Source organism: Haliotis cracherodii, unplaced genomic scaffold, assembly GCF_022045235.1.
Source record: "Haliotis cracherodii isolate W230 unplaced genomic scaffold, xgHalCrac1.p SCAF_15, whole genome shotgun sequence".
Taxonomy (NCBI): Eukaryota; Metazoa; Mollusca; class Gastropoda; order Lepetellida; family Haliotidae; genus Haliotis; species Haliotis cracherodii.
The window spans coordinates 34,893,886-34,914,144 of record NW_027266270.1 but is presented as its reverse complement, the minus strand read 5'-3'; the positions used below and the strand labels follow the sequence as shown (position 1 = coordinate 34,914,144).

At 39.2% G+C, this 20,259-nt stretch overlaps 2 protein-coding genes across 2 annotated transcripts; both read right to left on the bottom strand.

Moving 5' to 3' along the window:
* Window positions 1-4,477: 4,477 nt before the first annotated feature.
* LOC139462093 (uncharacterized) lies at window positions 4,478-7,968 on the bottom strand. The gene is made up of 2 exons (XM_071243594.1): window positions 7,702-7,968; window positions 4,478-5,074 (listed from the first exon to the last, which is right to left on the bottom strand). Exons 1-2 carry the CDS (start codon window positions 7,966-7,968, stop codon window positions 4,478-4,480), a joined length of 864 nt encoding a protein of 287 aa, XP_071099695.1.
* Window positions 7,969-14,650: 6,682 nt separating this feature from the next.
* LOC139462167 (uncharacterized) lies at window positions 14,651-15,694 on the bottom strand. The gene has a single exon (XM_071243702.1). It carries the CDS (start codon window positions 15,692-15,694, stop codon window positions 14,651-14,653), a length of 1,044 nt encoding a protein of 347 aa, XP_071099803.1.
* Between the last annotated feature and the right edge of the window lie 4,565 nt (window positions 15,695-20,259).

Here is a 20,259-nt window from a genome sequence, read left to right as displayed (position 1 = left end):
TGCTACATCAATATCAACGGGTTTCAGCGCTGATTTTGGGCTTCCCAGTGACGGTACCTTTCCAAACATGGGGACACGATGCACTAAGTAAAATAAGATGGACCAAGGGCCGTAACTTTGATAAAAGGTATTTTACGGGACTCATTTTCGAAATCAGTCTTGACAAGTATCTCTTAGATGAGCATGCAACTTTCATTCGTGCAACTCCAGTACTTTCTGAGTATACTTGTCCCCATTTCACACAGTATGCACTAAGTTGAAAAGCACGGAGCAAGGGTCATAGCTCTGTAGAATTTTAATTTACGACACCCATTTTCGAACTCATTTAAAATCATGACCTGCAAAAGCAGTGTGTGAAATTTCATTTCTGACATAAATAGTTTTGGAGCAAAAAATCCCCTTTGAGAAGCGGACGGACGGACGGAAGGACGGACAGGCGGACGACCTCAGTTCCTATATCCCCAGCCCCAATTCGTGGCGGGGGATAATAATCTGTGCTGGGATTTCAACAAAGGTGCATGTAACTGATCAACCTGGAGATATTCACGTAAATGTGCGAAGTGTGGGAACACCACGAATTGGGCCACAGCCGATGTCTGCGTTCAAGGGACAGCGCCACGCGATCGTCAGATCCAACCTCAGTCCACAACAAGCAACGCCCACCCCGCGTAACAAGTTCCGGTAGCCAGCGTCAGAAACCCAACGTCACTTGCACCAACGCCAGTCAAGCTTAGTAATTTACCGTATCTGCTACCATATTCACATGTTAGGTGACCATTTTGACAAAGAGACAATGTTGGGTAGGATTGCTGGGCCCTACTATCATGCAACCTTCGAAAGATTGCAGGTTTCGCCGGTAAGGTTGGTCCAAAAAAAGCAAGATACTACTACATCGGCAGGTTGGCCCGTTAAGGATAACAATATTATAATATATAATCGTTCCTTCCCGGATGGTCAGTCAAATAAGGATAATATGTATCAGCAAGATTCTTCTGTTACCTACCTCCCTTTGACGAGGCCGATCGCGAGGCGATGGTACAACAGCTCGGCCAAGCAGCTGTTATCTAAGCTTGACATGAAGTCAGCTTTCAGGATAATTCCCGCACAAACGGCGGACTTTGACCGCCGAAGCATACATTTAAACGGTTTGTATCACTTTGACAAGCATTTACCCTTTTGCTGTGCAAGTTTATGTTCAAAATTTGAAAAGTTGTGTTCTTTTCTACAGTGGTTTATGCAGCACACAATCGGGGTAAGTAAGTTACAGTCGAATGTAACCAAAACCTTATTTGTCCGGATAATTTGAATCAGTTTGGTGCTCCTGTTGTTTCCGCTATCGGTATTGCATTTCTGGGCCTCGACACAGAAGACAATGCAGATCCGCAAACCACAAGAAGAAATCGGCGACGTTACCATGGACGGTGCTGTCATCGACGTCGCTCTCCACCTGAATTCTCACAGTTGTGATAAAGTCATGACGTCACTCTGGAATACTATGAGGTTACGGCGTCATGGTTCAAAGCACCGTGGTAATTGAACCCGCCTTGTTAGAAGAATGTGAAAAAGCTATTGTTCAAATGTAATATTTATATTTATTAAACGTGTTATTAATTCCGAATAAAATTTTCAAAATTGAGAGTGAGAGAGAATATTCCTCAATAATAGAATTCATCCCAAAGTCCGAAAGATTTACGTGATCTAATCCCATTTTGTTTCAAGAAATCTCATTGAAGTACACACTCTCATCCATTTTACTAGACTATATGCTTATTTGTCTTTGCACCACAGATCAGGCCTCGGGTGTTTTAACAGACAAACTGTGACATGAAAGCCCTTCAAGGTACCCTCGAACAAACTTCACGTTTCACCGCTGAAAGTTTCTGAGAGGCTTTTTGAAACACTAAAGGTGGACTGTTGTGCACGGTCTGAAGTCCGTTTTCATTCCAGGTGTCGACCTATGTACACCTGTTATATGTGTAAGTGAGACAATGTCTCAGTTTAGACGGTGTTTGTTGTATAAACAACGATGTCGGAGTATGTCAACACTCAATCAACCAAGTCAACCAGCCTCACCATTTCATTCAATTTGGTCGCAAAGGAATATTTCACTCATATCCTAACTTTTCACCATCTATACTCAAGGACTAACAAAACATTCATATTTATTTTTTTTAATCCTCCAGGGAATCGGAAATTATGACGTTTCTCGTCTAATATTTCTCATACTTGCATCCATACAAGTGTGCAAGGTGTCTTAATTGTTTTTGTGTGGTTTCTTTTAATATACTTTATGTTAATTTTGAGTTGAATATCCCTTTAAGCATAGTTTGGGGACCTATATTGACCTGGTTACCCAGGGATACTTTTAATACAATTCAAGATGCATCTCAAAGGTACTTTAACACAGTCCCTTCTAGTACAATCGTGGATCACGGGGAACTAGTCCCAGGCGCCGCAATGACCTGTTCAGAGCTACGTTTCTCAGGTGTACCAGGATCCTGTTATTCTCAGATTCGCCCTGATTATGATCCTCGGATTCGCTCTGATTATAATCCTCGGATTCGCCCTGATTATGATCCTCGGATTCGCCCTGATTATGATCCTCGGATTCGCCCTGATTATGATCCTATTCACTGGTAGCCAAACAAATAGCGTGTCTGTTTTTAGACCCAGAATCCAGGGTCAAAATTCCATGACGCCATTTTGGCATGAGATGTTTAAAATACGCCGATGCCCTTCTTGCGCTGGCTATGCCTACACTGGAGAACGTCTTGACCAATCCCTAATTGTTGCAACTTCTGCTTCGTCAAATGTTTCAACTCTGTCTGTCATAACTGCTTGGAGAAACCTAATATTTCAGTTTATCAGACTCAAATACAAACATGCATTTAAAGGGTTTTTTATTGAGGAGAGTGTAGTGTTACCAACTTAATACCAACTGTACAAAACTACTAAAATACAGTTCCACGACACTGTAGCTCACCTAGATATGTACTCAACAGCTCATGCTGTCACTAAAGACGACAGCCTTGATGTCAGCATTCAGATAAATAAGGATCAGATATATGGATGAACAATTTCTATACCGTTATCAAGTAGGTGAAGTGTTAGAACCTACACCGAAACGTCGCTCATGACTGTAATAAACAAGTTGTTCATCCATATATCTTATCTTTACTTTGTACTCCAACTTCTAAATACCTATCAAAGAAGCATTCAGACAGCAATGCTTGACAAATAGGAAACTATTAAGCAATGTAACATATCCAAATTATAAGTTACAGATACATTTAGTTCAATTTTGAGTAGAAGGAGAAAACATTGCATATGTAACATCGCCTGCGACACCAACCTGGAATTCTAATCATGTATTCGATTTCATATACTGCTTTATTTCTGCGCCGTTAAAATATTGCGAATACCACGCCAAAGACAATACTGCGACGAGATAGTTTTGCGAGTTGCCGTGTTGAGATGACCCCTCGATTACTAAACAATAGACAGCTTCTCTCCGAAGCTAGTTAATCTGAGTTGGCCGGAAAGTTTACCAGTGTCATTGCAAAGGACACTGACGCAATCAAGCGAGGTTGGAAGAAGGCAGGAGAACTGTGAGGTAACAGTCACACTAATTGGTCTGTTTACACTGTCATTTGTGATGTATTGTGTGACCATTCTGCATTCATTTGTGTTTTAACTTATTGAGTAACTTGTGGTTCTGGTTGATGATTTCAACATTTGATAACGTGTTACAATGAATAAAGTATGTATGTATTATTTATAGTATTACCTATTTTTGCGTTTTTAATTTTTGCGATTGAGTCTCGTTCGCAAAACTCGCAATAATAAAACGGTCGCAAACAATTCCCTGTTTACAGTAGCCATTATCATGCACACAAACTTTCACATTTCTGAGCCGTGTCTGTCTTGGCAAACATGTTTGAAATATATGCGAAAACCAGTAGCAATAAAGATACCAAAACGCACGATCCGACAGAATATATTAGAAAAGAATTTAAGATTTCCACTGAGCTTATTGCGCTTTTTCGTGCCTCGTCTTTTTGTCATATGGCGGCCATATCGAAAAAATAAAATCGAGCGATAATAGTAATGGGCAGTACATTCACTGTGGCTTCTATCACAGAGGAATATTATCTTCGCGAAGGTAAACTCAAAATTCAAAATTCAAAAACTTCCAAATACCCATATATCAAATTTCATGACATGTTGAAGATAAATAGCTGAACAAGGGCTATATGTTTTCCCACGTGTATGACATTGCGGCCGCATTGAAAATTGGATTCCAACTTCATGGACATATTTTCAGCTTCATCGGTGAGCCTGTGTTTACAATGCACAAGGGACATCGATTGACAAACAACCTGCATAAGATCACGTAAACTTTGGTCAGGTGAGCTACAAATTGGCAGTTATATGTGAACTGTGATTTATCACCACATTTGTGTTATATAAGACATATTTAAGCATCAAGTGGGTCGAGTGGACTATCAAACCGCCTTCTGTAAACATACACATTTTGTTTTAACCATGGTAAAGATGCTTTTTCTCTGAGAACCTTACTAGCAGTCATATCTGTTTCAAAACCCTTATCTGACAGCACACTCCGTACATATGACAAGGCTCGATTGTTGACGTGCGAGAGACCGCCTTGCCCAGGTACTGCCCAACTCAGTACAAGTCCTTTATTGGCGTGCCTCGCGATATTGTCAATATATCTATCTTCATATTGAGGTGGAATATGCTCCGCCACCTCCAAGCTGATGATCCAATCATATACCGGAAGTCCATACTGCGGCGCCGTCAGATCTAAAAACCGGACCACCCCTCCACTGGTTTCCTGTCCGAAGGGTGCGCCATCAAAAGCATCGTAGGTGCGAAGTCTGCCTGTTCTGTCCAAGTATTTCTTGTAGTCACCTGGACCATCACCAAAACTTGCGACAGTTTGGTTTTGAAATAATAATGATAGTTGCTCCGCAAGAAATTTATCAAACATATGTTGTCCACTGTCGGATTTACTTGATTCCTTGCACCATCCTCCTGCAGCGGATACCGCGGTCTGATGAATGAAACGGAAAAGTGGATATAGGATATTCGTGAGTTAAACTTTAACGTCTCATCGGCATTATTTCAGCCATAGAGCCACGAGAACTAGATGATTTGTATACATTTGAGTCATGAATACAAAGTTGCAAACACATTTTGGCAAAACAATATTATTTACTACTGTTTAAAACACGGGCTACCAATAACCAAAGCTAGGCTACCTCGCTGGGGATCATGGGGACTTACGGTGCCTCAGCTTCCTGCATGATACCCCACCAGGACTTACGTCATCACTTGTGGTGGTTTGTGCACAATACTAGCCAATATTAAAACAATGCTCAGCAATGAGTTGGCTTAAAACACTGGTTGATGACAGTTACATCGATTTTGATACGGGGAACAAACATGTTACGGTACTTAAATCTCCTGGACAGAGTGAGTGAGTGAGTGAGTGAGTGAGTATGGTTTTACGCCGCTTTTAGCACTATTCCAGCAATATCACGGCGGGGGACACCAGAAATGGGCTTAAACATTGTACCCTTTTTGGGAATCGAACCCGGATCTTCGGCGTGATGAGCGAACTCCTGGACAGAGACTTCGATAATTGTTGTTGATAAAAGCTCACACCAAATTTGAAAACAAGCAATTCCGTGTGCGAAATACGCATCAGTCGGAAAGCGCACGTTAAATCTCCAAAGTAAGTAAGTAAGTAAGTAACAAGCAATTACTTATTCTCACATACATATCTAAAATTTGTGAAAAGAAGAGTTTCTTTCAAGCTCAGAATGAAATGTATTGTTGACCGTCATGCTTGTGCTCATCTTCTAACATTGTTTCACCCCGTGAAGATCCGGGTTACAATTAGTCCTTTAGCAATCCATGCTTGTACTAAGAAGCGACTAACGGGATCGGGTGGTCAGGTCGCTGACTTGGTTGATGCATGTCATCGTTTCAAATTTGTGTAAATCGATGCTCGTGATGTCAATCACTGGGTTCTCTGGTGCAGACTAGTTTTGATACTAGCAATACCGGGATTTTAGGCTTGTTTTCAAAGAATATCGATGAAAACAGGTTTTTCTTGTATTTTCAACTTTAGGGGGTGGCGGGGATTTTTTAAAAGAAAGAAAATTGCCTTTAAAAAATTCTTGAAATAAATAATTAGGCTTCAGGCAGATGAAAAAGAAATTGTTTGCCACACACATTACATTTTTGGAAGGAATTTTTCGTAAAAATATATTCAGGCTCATAGTTTTAATATAAAACAATATCTGTTTCTGGTCTGGTCTAGACTCGATTATTTACAGACTGTAGTACAGAAATAGTACTGTTTCGTATGTTTGTAAACCAAAGTAGATAGTAGAACTCATATCAGATTATATGCCGTACAATGTATATGAAGGTAGTCCCGATTGTCATCAAATGTTCCAAACTGGAAGGAAAATATAGGACCCGTTTTTTGTCATCTTGAATTGAAATATTTCAAAATCGAGGTGAGGGGAATAATTAATTATGTAATTTATTGTAAGTGTGTATCCTTGTTATTCTGTAAGGTAAATCTTGCATTAAGAAACCACTTCCTGTACAATCTAATACACAATGCTCATTTTCCAAGATTGAACAATATAATTGACAAAACCCTTTCCAAATATGCTTTGCAAATCCTGCAACCGAATTTTGGACGGCAGTTTACGAACCGGCTGTCGATTTCGTTTTGATTGGACTGTGCATGAACTCATTGGTCCAGCCAAAATATAACTATAAATATTAACTCCATAATTCCAGCCTACTTCGGCAAGGGTGGAAACTGGACTTTCATAGTCAGTTAACGCCCTTTCCTTGGAAAAATGGTATCAAAAGACCACTGGCCGATTATGTCTCTTTTGTACGTGCAACCGAAAGATGTGTTTCATTTTGGAACTTCAATTTCAAATGAGAAAATATTGATAAACTGATAGACAAATGGTTAATAGTTTCAAACTCTAAGCACGATCTATTCTTTATCTAATCAAGACACATTTTCATTTTAAACAAAAATGATTGTTTGACATTGAGACTGGACCAACATGAACCTCAAGGAGTAATACATTTGGTACATGACGAACGGATTTGTCATATAGGCGGTATTTTTCACAATACTGAATGATTTGATCTATAACAACATTGATGTTATTGTTAAATCCACTCTGTGTAAAGGGTCTATACAGTAGACTCAGTAATCTGACATTCCGTCTAACCCGACACAGGCTCTGATCCCGGTGTAGAAGGCTAAAATCAATCCCTTAAAAATTCCAAATTTACCCACCTCCATTTTACAGTATTCTACTTCTCATGTTCCGTTTTGGCATACAACTCATTGTTTCATCCTATCTGCCTTTGTGGACATATGTGAAAAGTCGTACCATACCTTCATTCAGTTACTTGGTTATAGTATAGAACTATAGAACTTACCTATGGAAAATTTACGAGATTAAGAATGTTAATATGGTTTGTTTGTTGTTTAACGCCACAGCCTTATCACAGCGGTATTTGCATAATCAAATCTCAGGCTGAAAAAAGGGATTAATATTATGTGCAACAACCCACGCCGTAATTCAGAAGTGGCCGATAAACATTACTGAACAGTGTAATCCACATACATACCTTTTGGAGTTTGGTGTTTAACTCTATCATATTACAGCTCATCACGGCTAGTTCCCGCTTTGCCATGTTTAATATACTCGACAGTCTGTCCCTCTGTTGTCTGAATGTTTCAGCTGCATGCATGCCATTTCGTCCGCCAGAGAGATCTGACAGAACACGCGTGTTTAGCTGAAAAGTGCTTGTTCTCATCATCGCAACAACGATCAGACCAAGTACTGCTAGAACCAGGGCTAACTGTCCCACAACCGTCCTGTGCATGCGCAACATAGTGGGATCCTCGCTGTGGTAGAAGATTAGGGAGAATGATAGAAGAAGGTATTGCTTGTGTAACACCCCAGGAGATATTAAGTATCACCTGTCAATCATTGCTTTGTTTGTAAACTGGGGCAAATTTAAAATCATTGGTTTATCGGATGAAAGGCCATTGGCCAATATACAGGTGAGTTACATAGATAAACATTTATATTAACAAATATTGCAGTATCCGGAGTATCAAGACAACACCAACTGTCGTAACACAAAGGCATGATGAATGTGTATTAAAGATACTTGTAGTTGAACGCTATACCTTTTGTTTGACAGCAGACATTCAAAGTTATTAGTAGATATACACCAAAATGACAAGGCGGGTAGATATTCCATTCTTATTTTGTTAAATACAGGGCAAATAAACATAAATCAAATTCGTCTTCAATACCAAGGTTACAGACGGGACCAATTCTTAGGGACTTTTCAATATTTAAGCATCTTCCTTTATTCAATTTTAAATCATTCAGAACAAGTTTAAAGTTAGATATAGATATTGCGGAGGTGTTTGATCTTAAATTTGAACGATTATATATGTTACAAACGGGAGAACCACGAGATCGTAAAATTGTTTCGGGACAAATACGTTTGTAGAGGACCAATTTGACTAGCCGGACCAATTTTTCTAATCAATATTAAAAAATCTCGCAACGTTTCCATAAATTTCTTTTATTATATATAATGATAAACAGCGACTAAAATACGCTATCTGCGTGTCTCTGATTTAAACAAGCCGACAGCATGCCGTAAGCGAAGTGACCAATCTATAATGGCGGATATCGTAGCCCGAACATTAAAATGTTGCATTGGTAAACGGAAACGAAATTGACATTGAATAAATCATGCAAGGCAGTTACAAATCCTGTGTTTGCTTTCAGATTCGAAGTTTGAAAGTAAACATATGAGGTCATTCTTCCAGGAACATTATGTAACGTTTGTGTGTCTTTTCATTAACTTTGTTTCCAAACAAAGTAGATTGTATTAAATGAAGATGTGTCAAACATTTCTTCTTTTTCTCTTATGCTATTTGTTCTTCTAATATGATATTTATTGCCATTTTTTTTAACATATATTTTGTAATAAAAAAATTGATAATGTCATGAGATATTTTAGCACATGTATAACGTGGGAATGGGACTGTACTGCAGCGAAAGCGAATTATTCCTATATGAGTTAACACTTTGTATTGTAACAATCATTATACTTTCGCGATTTTCGAAAATCCACGTAGGTGAAAGAGTTGTTATATGTGTAACTTCTGCCGTAAGTCTAAAAAGTAAAATGTTTCTAGGGCATCAACGGGTCAGGCCTTAATTCTTATCGACGTCTTAAACAAAATAACTTAATTGTCTTTTTACACTGTCGCCCAAATCCAGTTAAAAGATGAAAATATATTTGAAAAAGCTTACCCGTACCCAATAGAAATTGATATCATTAATACTAATATTCAACACAAAGACGTAGTTTTATCTAACATCGACATGACCCTCAAGAGTTTCTTGACCCAATATGCTTAAACAAAAGCGGGAAGTTCACTTAATTGATTAAGCCAATTTGTAAAACACTCATAATTTGACATTTACTGTCAAAATAATGAGATTTTTTTTATAAAACGCTAAACTTTTGATAATCTGAAAACTGCCATGTTTAATTAACTGAATAAGCCAATCGCTACAGATAGGTAGTTTGTAATAACAATGGCTACCTTCAAGGCAGTCGGAATTACTGAAAACAACATCCGATATATTTCACAAACTGGTCTCTTGGACGGAAGTTAGTATAAATATCATGTTGTCTACGTCAGATCGATGTCATTCACTGAGACTGAAGTATAGATTTGTATGAATTGAATGAAATTGAATGAATATGTGCATCAAACACTTTTTTGTAACTATGTTTTCCGTTGTCTCTTCTGGTTAAAACAATCCTGTTTCTCCGCCACTTTGTTTTCTAATAACAAACACGTCTATAGGGTACGGGTCAGCCAAATGTATAGGTACGGATCAGCCAATTTTAGGTACGGCTTAACCGAATTTGGGGACGGGTCAGCCAATTTTAGGTACGGGTCGGCCAATTTGAGTACGGGTCTGCCAAATGTAGGTATGGGTAAGCCAAAATCTCAGGTATGGGTTACGGGTTGTTGAAAGTACGGGTTGACTAGTCCCCTTCTCCAATATGTACATCGCTCCACATTTTTTAAGATGAAGGAAATAAAATATATGTTTTTGAATATTACACGCATTGCTAAATTTTTATGAAGTCCCCGTCTAAACAGTAATAGACAAAGGGTCACGTAAATATATATGTGGTGACTTTATCATTGTAACTTTTATATATTATGCAAAGTTAGCGATGTTTTCTTCTTTCTGAAGAGTGCTCTATCCTGTTTCAAGTATGTGTTTTGGTAATCCTGTAACTATTGGTGCAACTTCAAACGGACTGTATATATTTACTGCGAGTGTGCGTTCAGTTTTCTCATAGAACATCGGTATATCGTGTTTGCAGTAGATTTTATCACGTTCTTGATAAGAGAATACCATTTACCGCCAGAAGTAATGACACAAGTTTTGTTTTTCGGTCTTAGATTTTGACATAAATAATATGTCTCACATAGAAATTACAGTTTCATCGTAACCATAAATACATTTCATGTACATAATGCATGCTCAAACAAAAGTAGATGAGGTACAAATTCTTCCACATGAGTTTGTTTATAATTCACATTTAATTGTGGCAGAACATCTGTTACAACAAGAGTCATCAGAAAGATGACATATCCGCCCGGCAGCTGTCTGTAAAGTAACCACTAGTAAATATGCAATTCTGTATGTAATGAGTCAAAAGATCCACCATAGTTGCCTCCATATGAAATGGAAAGTATAATGTGTGTTTCTGTGGGTTTTTTTATGCAAACAAATGACAAATTACAAGAAACAATAACTAAACAAGTGTATAGTCAACGAAGTCATCTATATCCCCTGCCCATTTTAACACATTATGGCCCCAAACCAGGTAACTGACCCAACATTTCTCTTAGCCCATGTCAAAATAGCTGCAATGGAAATTCTAAAATAAACATTTCTAAAACTCCTTAATATCAAATGGCACCAGTTCAGTATGTGCTTTATATGTAGACATGCAATGTTTGGCAAGGAAATATTTAACAGTTTATTTGTTATACTCCATAAGTGAACCAACCCTATATGAAAACTTAAATCCAACTTGTTGCATGAAAACGTAAAAAATAAAAATTTATAAAATTCCTTAATAGCAAAAGGCACCCGTTCAGTATGTGCTTGGTAGACATGCAAAGTTTTGTAAGAAAGTATTTAACAGTTTTTAAGTTACGCTCCGGAAACGAACTCCACCTTTATAGAACATAAGTCCAACTTGTTGCCATGTAAACGTAAAAAATAAATATTTCTAAAATTCCTAAATAGCAAAAGGCAAAACTTCAGTATGTGACTGATAGATATGCAAAGTTTTGTTAGAAAGTTTTGAATGGGTTTTGAGTTATGCTCCGGAAACAAACTCTACCCTTATAGAACATACGTCCAACTGGTTGCCATGGAAACATAAAAATATAAAAAAATAAAAATTCCTAAGTAACAAAAGGCACCAGTTCAGTATGTGCCTGGTAGACGTGCAATGTTTTGTAAGAAAGTATTAAACGGTTTTTGAGTTACGCTCTGGAAACGAACACCACCTTTAAAGAACCTAAGTCCAACTTGTTACCTTGGAAACATGAAAAAACAAAAATTTCTAAAATTCCTAAATAGCAAAAGGCACAACTTCAGTATGTGACTGATAGATATGCCAAGTTTCGATCAAATACACTGAATTGTTTTCGATTTCTGCCCCGGAAAAGGAAACGATTACGGACGGACAGACGGACGGGCAGACAGACTGGCTGATCGCTATATTACCCCGCATTATATGCCGGGGGGATAAAAAGGGTAGTAGGAGACCCATGCAGAAAAATAAATGTGGAAATGTTTTTGGTCTTTTTTAAATACAGAAGACAAATACATGAACAAACATTCACAACCATTCATTCAAGTTCAAAGGACTTACATGTAACAAAGTAAACTTTACACAGAATAAACCCATGCAGTATAAATATGTTCAGGCTAATGTGATGTCCAATATCAGTTAATGGCAATGTACATTGAAGCCCCTGTAGTCAAGAAAATACCTCTACCTGACAATCATGACTTTGTAAATTGATTCATTAAAACCAGCTTGCAAAAACATGTTACAATCTGAGTGCAAGAACTATGCAAGATTTGATGTTGAACTTCCAGTGTGTTTGTTTTACTAAAATTCAGTAACTTTTTCAAGAACAGGTTTACTTAATTGTAAGTATTAATCAATGATTACATCAGCCACAGTTATTGGTATTAACCAGAAAATGGTTACTGCTATGCTCTTCAAATTAACAAACCGATCATATGATTATCAAATCACACCTTTTAGGAAATTTCCATCTAAATATATTTCAGCAAAGTTTATTTGGACATTCAATGTAAATTTTTAATGTTATTAAACAAACACTGATAACAAGAGTCATGAGAATATGACACATCCCCCATCTTCCCGAGGCAAGAGAGTTAACTGACTTTAAAAGTCCAGTTTCCACCCTTGCCGAACTAGGCTGGAATTTCTGGGCTCGATCGTAGCGCCACCAATATTACGAATAATGTCCTTTCTATGCCTCTTCTATTGACCAATCAGATTCAACCTCTCGTATCACTAGCATTTGCTTCAAACAAAACGGTGGCGCCCAGTCAAGACGATCTGATCGATAATCAAGATCTATTTTGTGATCAAACGAGTCTTACATCGCGAAGTGCATCAAATCACGTGAGCACCTTGATTAAAAACATGAAAAGATATAGAAAATATTTTGTTGACATCGAGTTAGCGGTGCACAAGCTTTGAAAATCCTGCAGTCGACCGAACTATGCATGACAGTTTACGAACCGGATTTCGATTTCGGTGCGCGATTTTGATTGGACTATGCATAGACCAAAATGTAACTCCTTAAAACCAGCCTAGTTCGGCAAGGGTGGAAACATTGAATTTCTGTTCCCTTTCACCAAATTGGTTCTTTTCTGTTAAGCATTCATTCCAGTGAGTGTTTAATAATAATGTATCTAACAACATTGTACCTTAACTATGTACCAGACATCAAGCAAGCAAATCTGTACACATAATACATACTGTTATATTTCTGGAACATGTCTGCTTCAGATAATATAACCTAAAATAGTGAATGATTAAATGTAACAGAGATGTTTGTTTTCCTAACTGAAGGAGATAAACATGTACAGAGGGTATTTGACTTTTCCTGTCGAATACGGTGTTTATCTCATCGAGTTAAGTTGACTAGTTTGTATTTTCACGAGTGGCGTAGCCGCAAGTGTAAATATCAAACTTTGCAACTTCACGAGATAAGATAAACACGGTATTCGACGGGAAAGATCAAATTTTCTATTTATTCTATTATTCCTTATCGCTGAATCTTATGAAAACCGGACCGATGACTCGCAAATTCGGTACATTCACAGTGTCAGTCGTCTTGTTGCCTGCGGATACGCATTACGTCATCACATTGTTTACTTTTTTATTTTGTTTTCTAACGCAGTGAAGATTCAGGTTTTATTTTAACCGATAAATGCAGTGTTTCACCGATAGAAATAGAATAATAAAATGTATTTTTTAGAGTAATTTATACTTAATGCTTATCTCTCTCTCTTCCGAATAGGTGGTGGAAACGTCCTGTGCTGTTCCCAAAGAACAGAGAAAACAGCTCACCCAAACGCACCTTCACTCTGCGCATGCGCACCGGAACCATGTGACCAAGCCCAGTAACTCATCACTCTCTCTTATTTCCTACTTAATGGTCGGAACACATCAGTGGAAAGAGGGGTAGGCCGGGAGGGTACTCATTTGTATCAGTCAGGATAAGTATAAATGATATTTTACCTTATCCTGACTCATACGTAGTGCTTGAATCTCACAGTAGGTGGTGGGTTCCACCTGTATGTGTGATTAACGTCGATCTGTTCTATAAACCCCATAGGAACGTTGTTAATCTTCTGTGTAAATTCTTTATTTGGGGACCAGCTTCCTTTTTTGTGAGCAGCAAAATGGAAGTAAACCATATAGATTTGTGGATTTATAAGGTTTCTAAGATTAAAATCTTGTTCACCTTAAATGATTAAAGTGTTAAGAGAAGAGCAATAATCTTAACACAATCATTTCTCACTCATGTGCTGAATTACATAGTAAAAAAGGGGGCATGGACTCTCAGTCGTTGATTATGGAACAGTAACCTGACGTCAACAAGTCTACGTGATATTGGGTGAGTGTGATCTTCTAATGTCGTCTGGTAGCATTCGTGAGTAGTTGTGCCACAACTAATGGTCCGAATTGGTGAATACCAGCTTAGTCTTCTGTAGCAAGGTCTCTGAGGTAGTGATTGGCAAAAACTGTATCTGATTTCCAGAATAATAGTTGTTATGGAGCAGTTGCTGTGAAGTGCCAAAGTTGAGGCTAAGGCTCTTACTTCGTGAGGGTTGGAGGCTGAAGGGGGGTCCAATCCCACTGCTTTGTATGCTCTGAGAATAACAGCTCTCATCTAAAATGAGATAGTTGTTCTGGATACCTCTGTGTGTTTATTCCTTAATAAAGGAATAAATAGTCTCTTAAAACCTTGTCTTCTAGGTTTAGACTTTCGTAGGTATAATCTTAAGGCTCTGACTGGGCATAGTGATAAATCCTCTGTATCCTCTGCACCAAGGACGGAGGAAAGAGCCAGAACATGGAATTGTCTGTCTGGTTGGCCTGGTAACTGGTTCTTTGCAATAAAGTCCCATCTTAAGCCAATGTGCGCTGATGAGTTGTTACCACTGTCAAATGTGATGTGATTGAAGTCTATCGCGTGGATTTCAGAAATTCTGGCTGCTGCAGCTAATGCCAAAATAAATAGGGTTTTCTGCGTCAGGCGTTCAAAGTCGGCCTGTTGGAGCAGTTCGTATGCATCACTGGTTAGGTGCTGTAGCACTATATTTAGGTCCCATGCTGGGGCTCTAAATCTTTTCTGTTGGTCTTCAAGTCTGAAGGATCTGAGTAGAGCTATCAGCTCGGGAACTTTAGTAAGTTTGATCCCGTTAGCCATTGTCAGTACAGAACTGAAAGCAGCCAAATAGGTGCCCAGTGTCGAACCTTTAAGATGCCTTGTACTTCGTAAGTGACATAGGTAATCTGCTACTTGTGGTATAGTAGCTTTGGCTACAGAAAAACCCTCGGATGTTGCAAACTGGTCAAAACTTTTCCATTTATCGTCATAGAGATTCCACGTTGATCTACGAAGTGCTAAGGAGACTGCCTTAGCTGCTCTCATGGCATATCCTCTTTTAACGAGACTGCTCTTGATATGCTCCATACGTGAAGTTCGTATAGATCTGGTCTTGGATGGATCTGATTGGAGTGAGGATTTGGCCAGTTTGGAAGTTTTAATATTGGATTTCCTGCTAGTTCGACGAGATCTGGAAACCACGTTCTCGCCAGCCAGTAAGGCGCTACCAAAAGCAGTTGTAGGTTGCTCGTGTGAAGGATATTTTGTAATATCTATGGTATCACGGCTGATGGAGGAAACGCATACGCGTTTAGTCCCTCCCATGATATTGACAGAGCATCGACTGACCAAGCTAGTGGGTCTGGCACTGGTGATGCAAATGTTGTTATCTGATTGTTGAATCTGGTTACGAGTAAGTATATCTAATGAGCAACCTTTTTCTTTTATTGCCAGTTGGAATGCTTCTGCGTGCAGCTTCCATTCTGTAGGTGATGGTTTGGCTGGTGTGGTGACGGCATCTACTGAGACATTTGCCACTGCTGGTATATGACTTTATTGTCAGGTTCAATTTGTCTACTAGCTCGTAAAGTTGAAATGTCAACTTCAGGACGGTCAAGGTTTATATTGTATGCCACAGTTGAATTGTCTGTTCTGATCATCAGACGTTGGTTTCTTAACTGTGGGGCCCAGTGAAATAACGCACGGATTACTGCCTCACATTCCAGATAATTGATGTGGTAGAGCTTTTCTGCTTCTAACCATAAGCCTGCTGTTACTTCTCTGTTGAAGTGAGCTCCCCAGCCTTGAGGTAAGGCGTCCACGAATAGGTGGTTGTTGTAATCCGGCTTGTCTAAACAAGTTCCTGCGCAAACGTTCAATTTCACTGTCCGCCATAAGAGGTGTTTCCTCAATGTTTGTGGTAGTTTCATTTTTAAATCCTGGTACTCTAGGTATGGAATTAGAAATCTCTGAATAGGGCGTAAGTGTAGTCTGCCTCGGACCGTCCACGCTTGGGCTGACGTGAGTCAGCCTAGTATCAGTTGCCATTCGTTGACTGAGATTTTCTTGTAAATTGCTGTTGGCAAACAAGGCTTGATTTTTATCCAAGATCTTCTGGTACCATTATCAGTTTCTGATTGGTTAGAAATCTGATCCCCAGAAATTTGAGGTCCTGTGATGGTTGTAGATCGGACTTCTGAAAATGTATTAACCAACCCAGTTGTGTTAATAATTTCAGGGTGAAATTTAGTTGTAGTCTGAGTAGCTCTGTTGATTGATGGGCTTGTATCCCATCGTCTAGGTAAAAAGCACAACGAAATCCCTTGTTGTGAAGAAATGTCACAATTGGTTTGGTCACTCGTGTAATTAGCCACGAGGCCGTGGAAATTCCAAAAGGGCAGGACCGCCCACTGGTAAACGTAAATATTTCCTGAAAGTCCGTTTTATGGGAATGTGTAAGTAAGCATCCTGTAGATCGATGCTTCCGAGATAGTCGTGCTGTCTTATCATTTGTTGAATCATTCTGAAATCCTCCGGTTTTGGGAGGTATTTCTTGTTGAATTTTCTCATGAAAAGTTTCGTTTGAATTCTTTTTGAGAACCAAAAAGATCGGCGAATAGAAGCCCGGCGTTAGTAATTCTGGTTGAATTATCTCGACTGCGCCCTTGTTGAGACGTGAATTGATTGCTTTGGTTAACTTCGGCAACAATTCTTTCTGATGGCTTGCGAGATAACGGGGGTTTCTTGAGTAAAGTCGGGGCGTAGCCCTTTCTTAGAATGTTGGAAACAAATTCGTCTCCTAGAATGTCCCAATTCATCCAGTATCTTGCCAATCATCCGCCTACTAGGGAATGCTGTACATGAACGGCTGGTGGGGGGAGTTCCCTGTCGTTCAAAAGCCAGTATTCGCCGGTAATTGCGAGATCCCATCGATCTGAGGCCGCGGTCGCGACCTGCATCATGTGACTTGAGAAAAGCAGATGATTTCCTGCCTCAGTAGTTGTACGAGCATTTCTCTTTAGCTTTTTGAATGCCCGTCATACGGCATTTGAATTGGGTTTTCTGCATGCATTGACGATACATAGAATTCATAGTCTGAACTGACTTGATCAGCATATGATCTTTGGAGTCTTAAAGCACTTCTTTGTTGATTTTGCGTATGTAACCATTAAAAATGGTTTGGGCCTTCCAGGGTTGTCTTAATTCTTTGGCACAGGTATACCAATTAGAATTATTTATAAGACCTTGTCGCCGTAGTATTGAGCCTGCCGACACTGAACTCATAAGATCAGAAATAATTTCTTGATTTTTCTTTTGATTGACGAGAGCTGAAAATAGCATTCTTTCGCGGTCGTTCTTAGGCTCTTTTAATTCATAGAACATAGCTTCGTTCATAGCGCGTGACATCGCTTGTCCAAAGAATGCCTGATTCTCTGCAATGTTGGAGATTGGTTTTATCGGTGGGAGGGTTAGTGTGTCTATATCGTCCCCTTTGATACAGTATGTATCAGTGGGAGAAGAATTTCTTGACGGTGATGATATCGACAGTCTATCTGTAATCCAAGCCATTAATTCATGATCCCCTTAAATTGAAGGGTAATTTTCCCCCGATGTGTCCTCATTTTGAGGGGGCTCGAACACATACTCCTCTCGCAGAAGATAGGAGGCGTTAGGATTCTGAGCCTTAAATAAAGCCTGCGACATCTGCGAGCAATTGTGTGACGAGGTAGTCGACTGCGTGCCAGGTTGTTTACACATTTGTTGTTGCATAGCCATTACGACTTGTTGTGTGATATTTGCTTGTGTAAAAAAGGTAGGCTGCGTGAAGGTAGTTGGCAGTGTAAACGTTGAAGGCTGCACGAAGGCGGGAACCTGCGTGAAGGCTGCACGAAGGCGGGAGCCTGCGTGAACGCTGGCGTCTGTGTATACTCTTGTTTTTTAAAGGCTGCGCGCAGGCTGGTAGAGGATTACGTAATTGTTGTGACGGGCTGCGCGAAGGCCGGTATCTGCGCGAAGGTCTGAGGGTGATTGAGGTTACTTACTTACTTATGTTGGAGATTTAACGTGCGCTTTCCGACCGCAAGCGTATGTCGCACACAGGCCTGGCCAGGCCATTTAATGTGTTTCCAAAAAGGGGAAAAGTGTGTTTGTGCAACCCAGGAGGGGGGCTTTATGGGTTGCTTATATAGTAATTTTGAAATTTTGAGATTTGGAAAGAACGCCAAGAGTGGGTGGGGGGCGAACTAAGGGAGCTGTGTGTGTTGGGTGGTTGTTAGATAAGGTAGTGTTGGTTTTAATATTTTATTTGGGGTTTAAATGCGACTAATTAGTCCTGTTTTAATTAGGTATACGCCCAAGGCTTTGAATTTTTCTAATTTATTTTGTGGATTTAGGATTGATTCTAGTGTAAGTCCGGTTTTAAGATTTAGGGTGGTCTGTAGTGTTGTTCGGTGTGTTTGGTAGTGTGTGCAGTGAATGAGTACGTGTTCTGGTGTTTCTTGTTGTTTGCAATGTGGGCAGTTTCCTGTTGTGTAGATTAGCTATTTTACGGTAACTATTTAGTTTGCTGTGGCCTGTTTGTAGTTTAGTAATTATTCTGTCGATTTTTTTGGATGGGTGTTGTATTTTTGGTTTATTTAGGTTGTTTTTTTAGTACTTTCCTGATTTGGCTATTTGAGTTTTGGTATATATTTTGCCATTTTTTTGTTGATTTTTTGTTTAGAGACGCTTTTGATTTCTGATTTTGAGCTCGGTAAGTTTAAGCTTATTTCTGGGAGTTTAAGGGATAATTTTGCTGCTTTATCTGCCTTTTCATTTCCTAAGATTCCTACGTGGGCGGGGATCCAAATGAACTCTATTTGCTTACCTGCCTTGGTTAAGTTGTTTGAGCTATTGAGTATTTGATTTATTGATTTGGGGCGGTTTTTAGTGTTTTTATTTTTGAGGGCTTGTAGTCCACTGAGGGAGTCGGTTAGGATGAGGATTTTTTGGTGTTTTTTAGACTGTTGATTGTGTAGTGCTGAAGCCATGCCCATTAGTTCGGCCGTGAATATGGATTGGTTGTTTGGGAGTCGGTAAGATTGTGTGTTTTTGGTTGGTTGTGCGATGTGGACTCCGAAACCTGTGTTTTGAGATCGGATCTGAGGATCCGTCTGTGTATATGTGACACCAATTTGGCCAATTTTCATGTATGTATGCTAGTGTGGTGGTTTTAGCGATGTTAGGATCGGTCTGTTTATTTAGTGTATCGGCTAGTGTTGTGTCTATTTTTGGTATTTTAAGTTTTGGAGTGAAGATATTGGATGATTTATTGTTTTGTTTAAGATTTTTTATTTTTGGTTCATTTAGGTAATTGGTTATTCTTTGGGAAATTGGAGTAAGTAGTTGATGTTTCCGGGCTAGGGCTTGGTTTCTAGGGCTAATATTGTTTTTTATTAAGTTTTTGATTAGAGGGTTTGATTGGGACGCGGCCCAGAAGTTCAGGGTAAGTTGTTTCCTACGTAGTTTAAGTGACATTTCTCCTGTTAAGGCCTTGAGTGAGGTGCAGGAGGTGCCATGTTGAGTTCGTGTGATTAGTTTTAGGGCCTGATACTGGATTGAGTCTAGTTTTTTAATGAGAGAGTTGTTTAAGGTGTCGTAAATGGCACTGCCATAATCTAGTTTGGATCTAATTAGTGATATATAAAGTGAGAGGAGGGTGTTTTTAGAGGCCCCCCAGTTGTAGCCGGTTAGGCATCTTAACGTGTTTAGCTCTTTGCTGCATCTGCTTACCAGGTTTTTAATATGAGCATCCCAGATGCGATGCTCATCGAAGATTAATCCTAAGAATTTGGTTTGTTTTTGGAATTTGATTGGTGTGTTGTATAGTTGGAGGTTTAGGGAGGCGGGTT

Excerpts from the sequence above, each read along its gene's own strand:
- LOC139462093 (XM_071243594.1), bottom strand. The coding sequence starts at position 7,968 with ATGTTGCGCATGCACAGGACGGTTGTGGGACAGTTAGCCCTGGTTCTA. Across the intron at positions 5,075-7,701 it reads TAAACACCAAACTCCAAAAG|ACCGCGGTATCCGCTGCAGG; the intron begins GTATGTATGTGG and ends TTCATTCATCAG.
- LOC139462167 (XM_071243702.1), bottom strand. The coding sequence starts at position 15,694 with ATGGGAGGGACTAAACGCGTATGCGTTTCCTCCATCAGCCGTGATACC.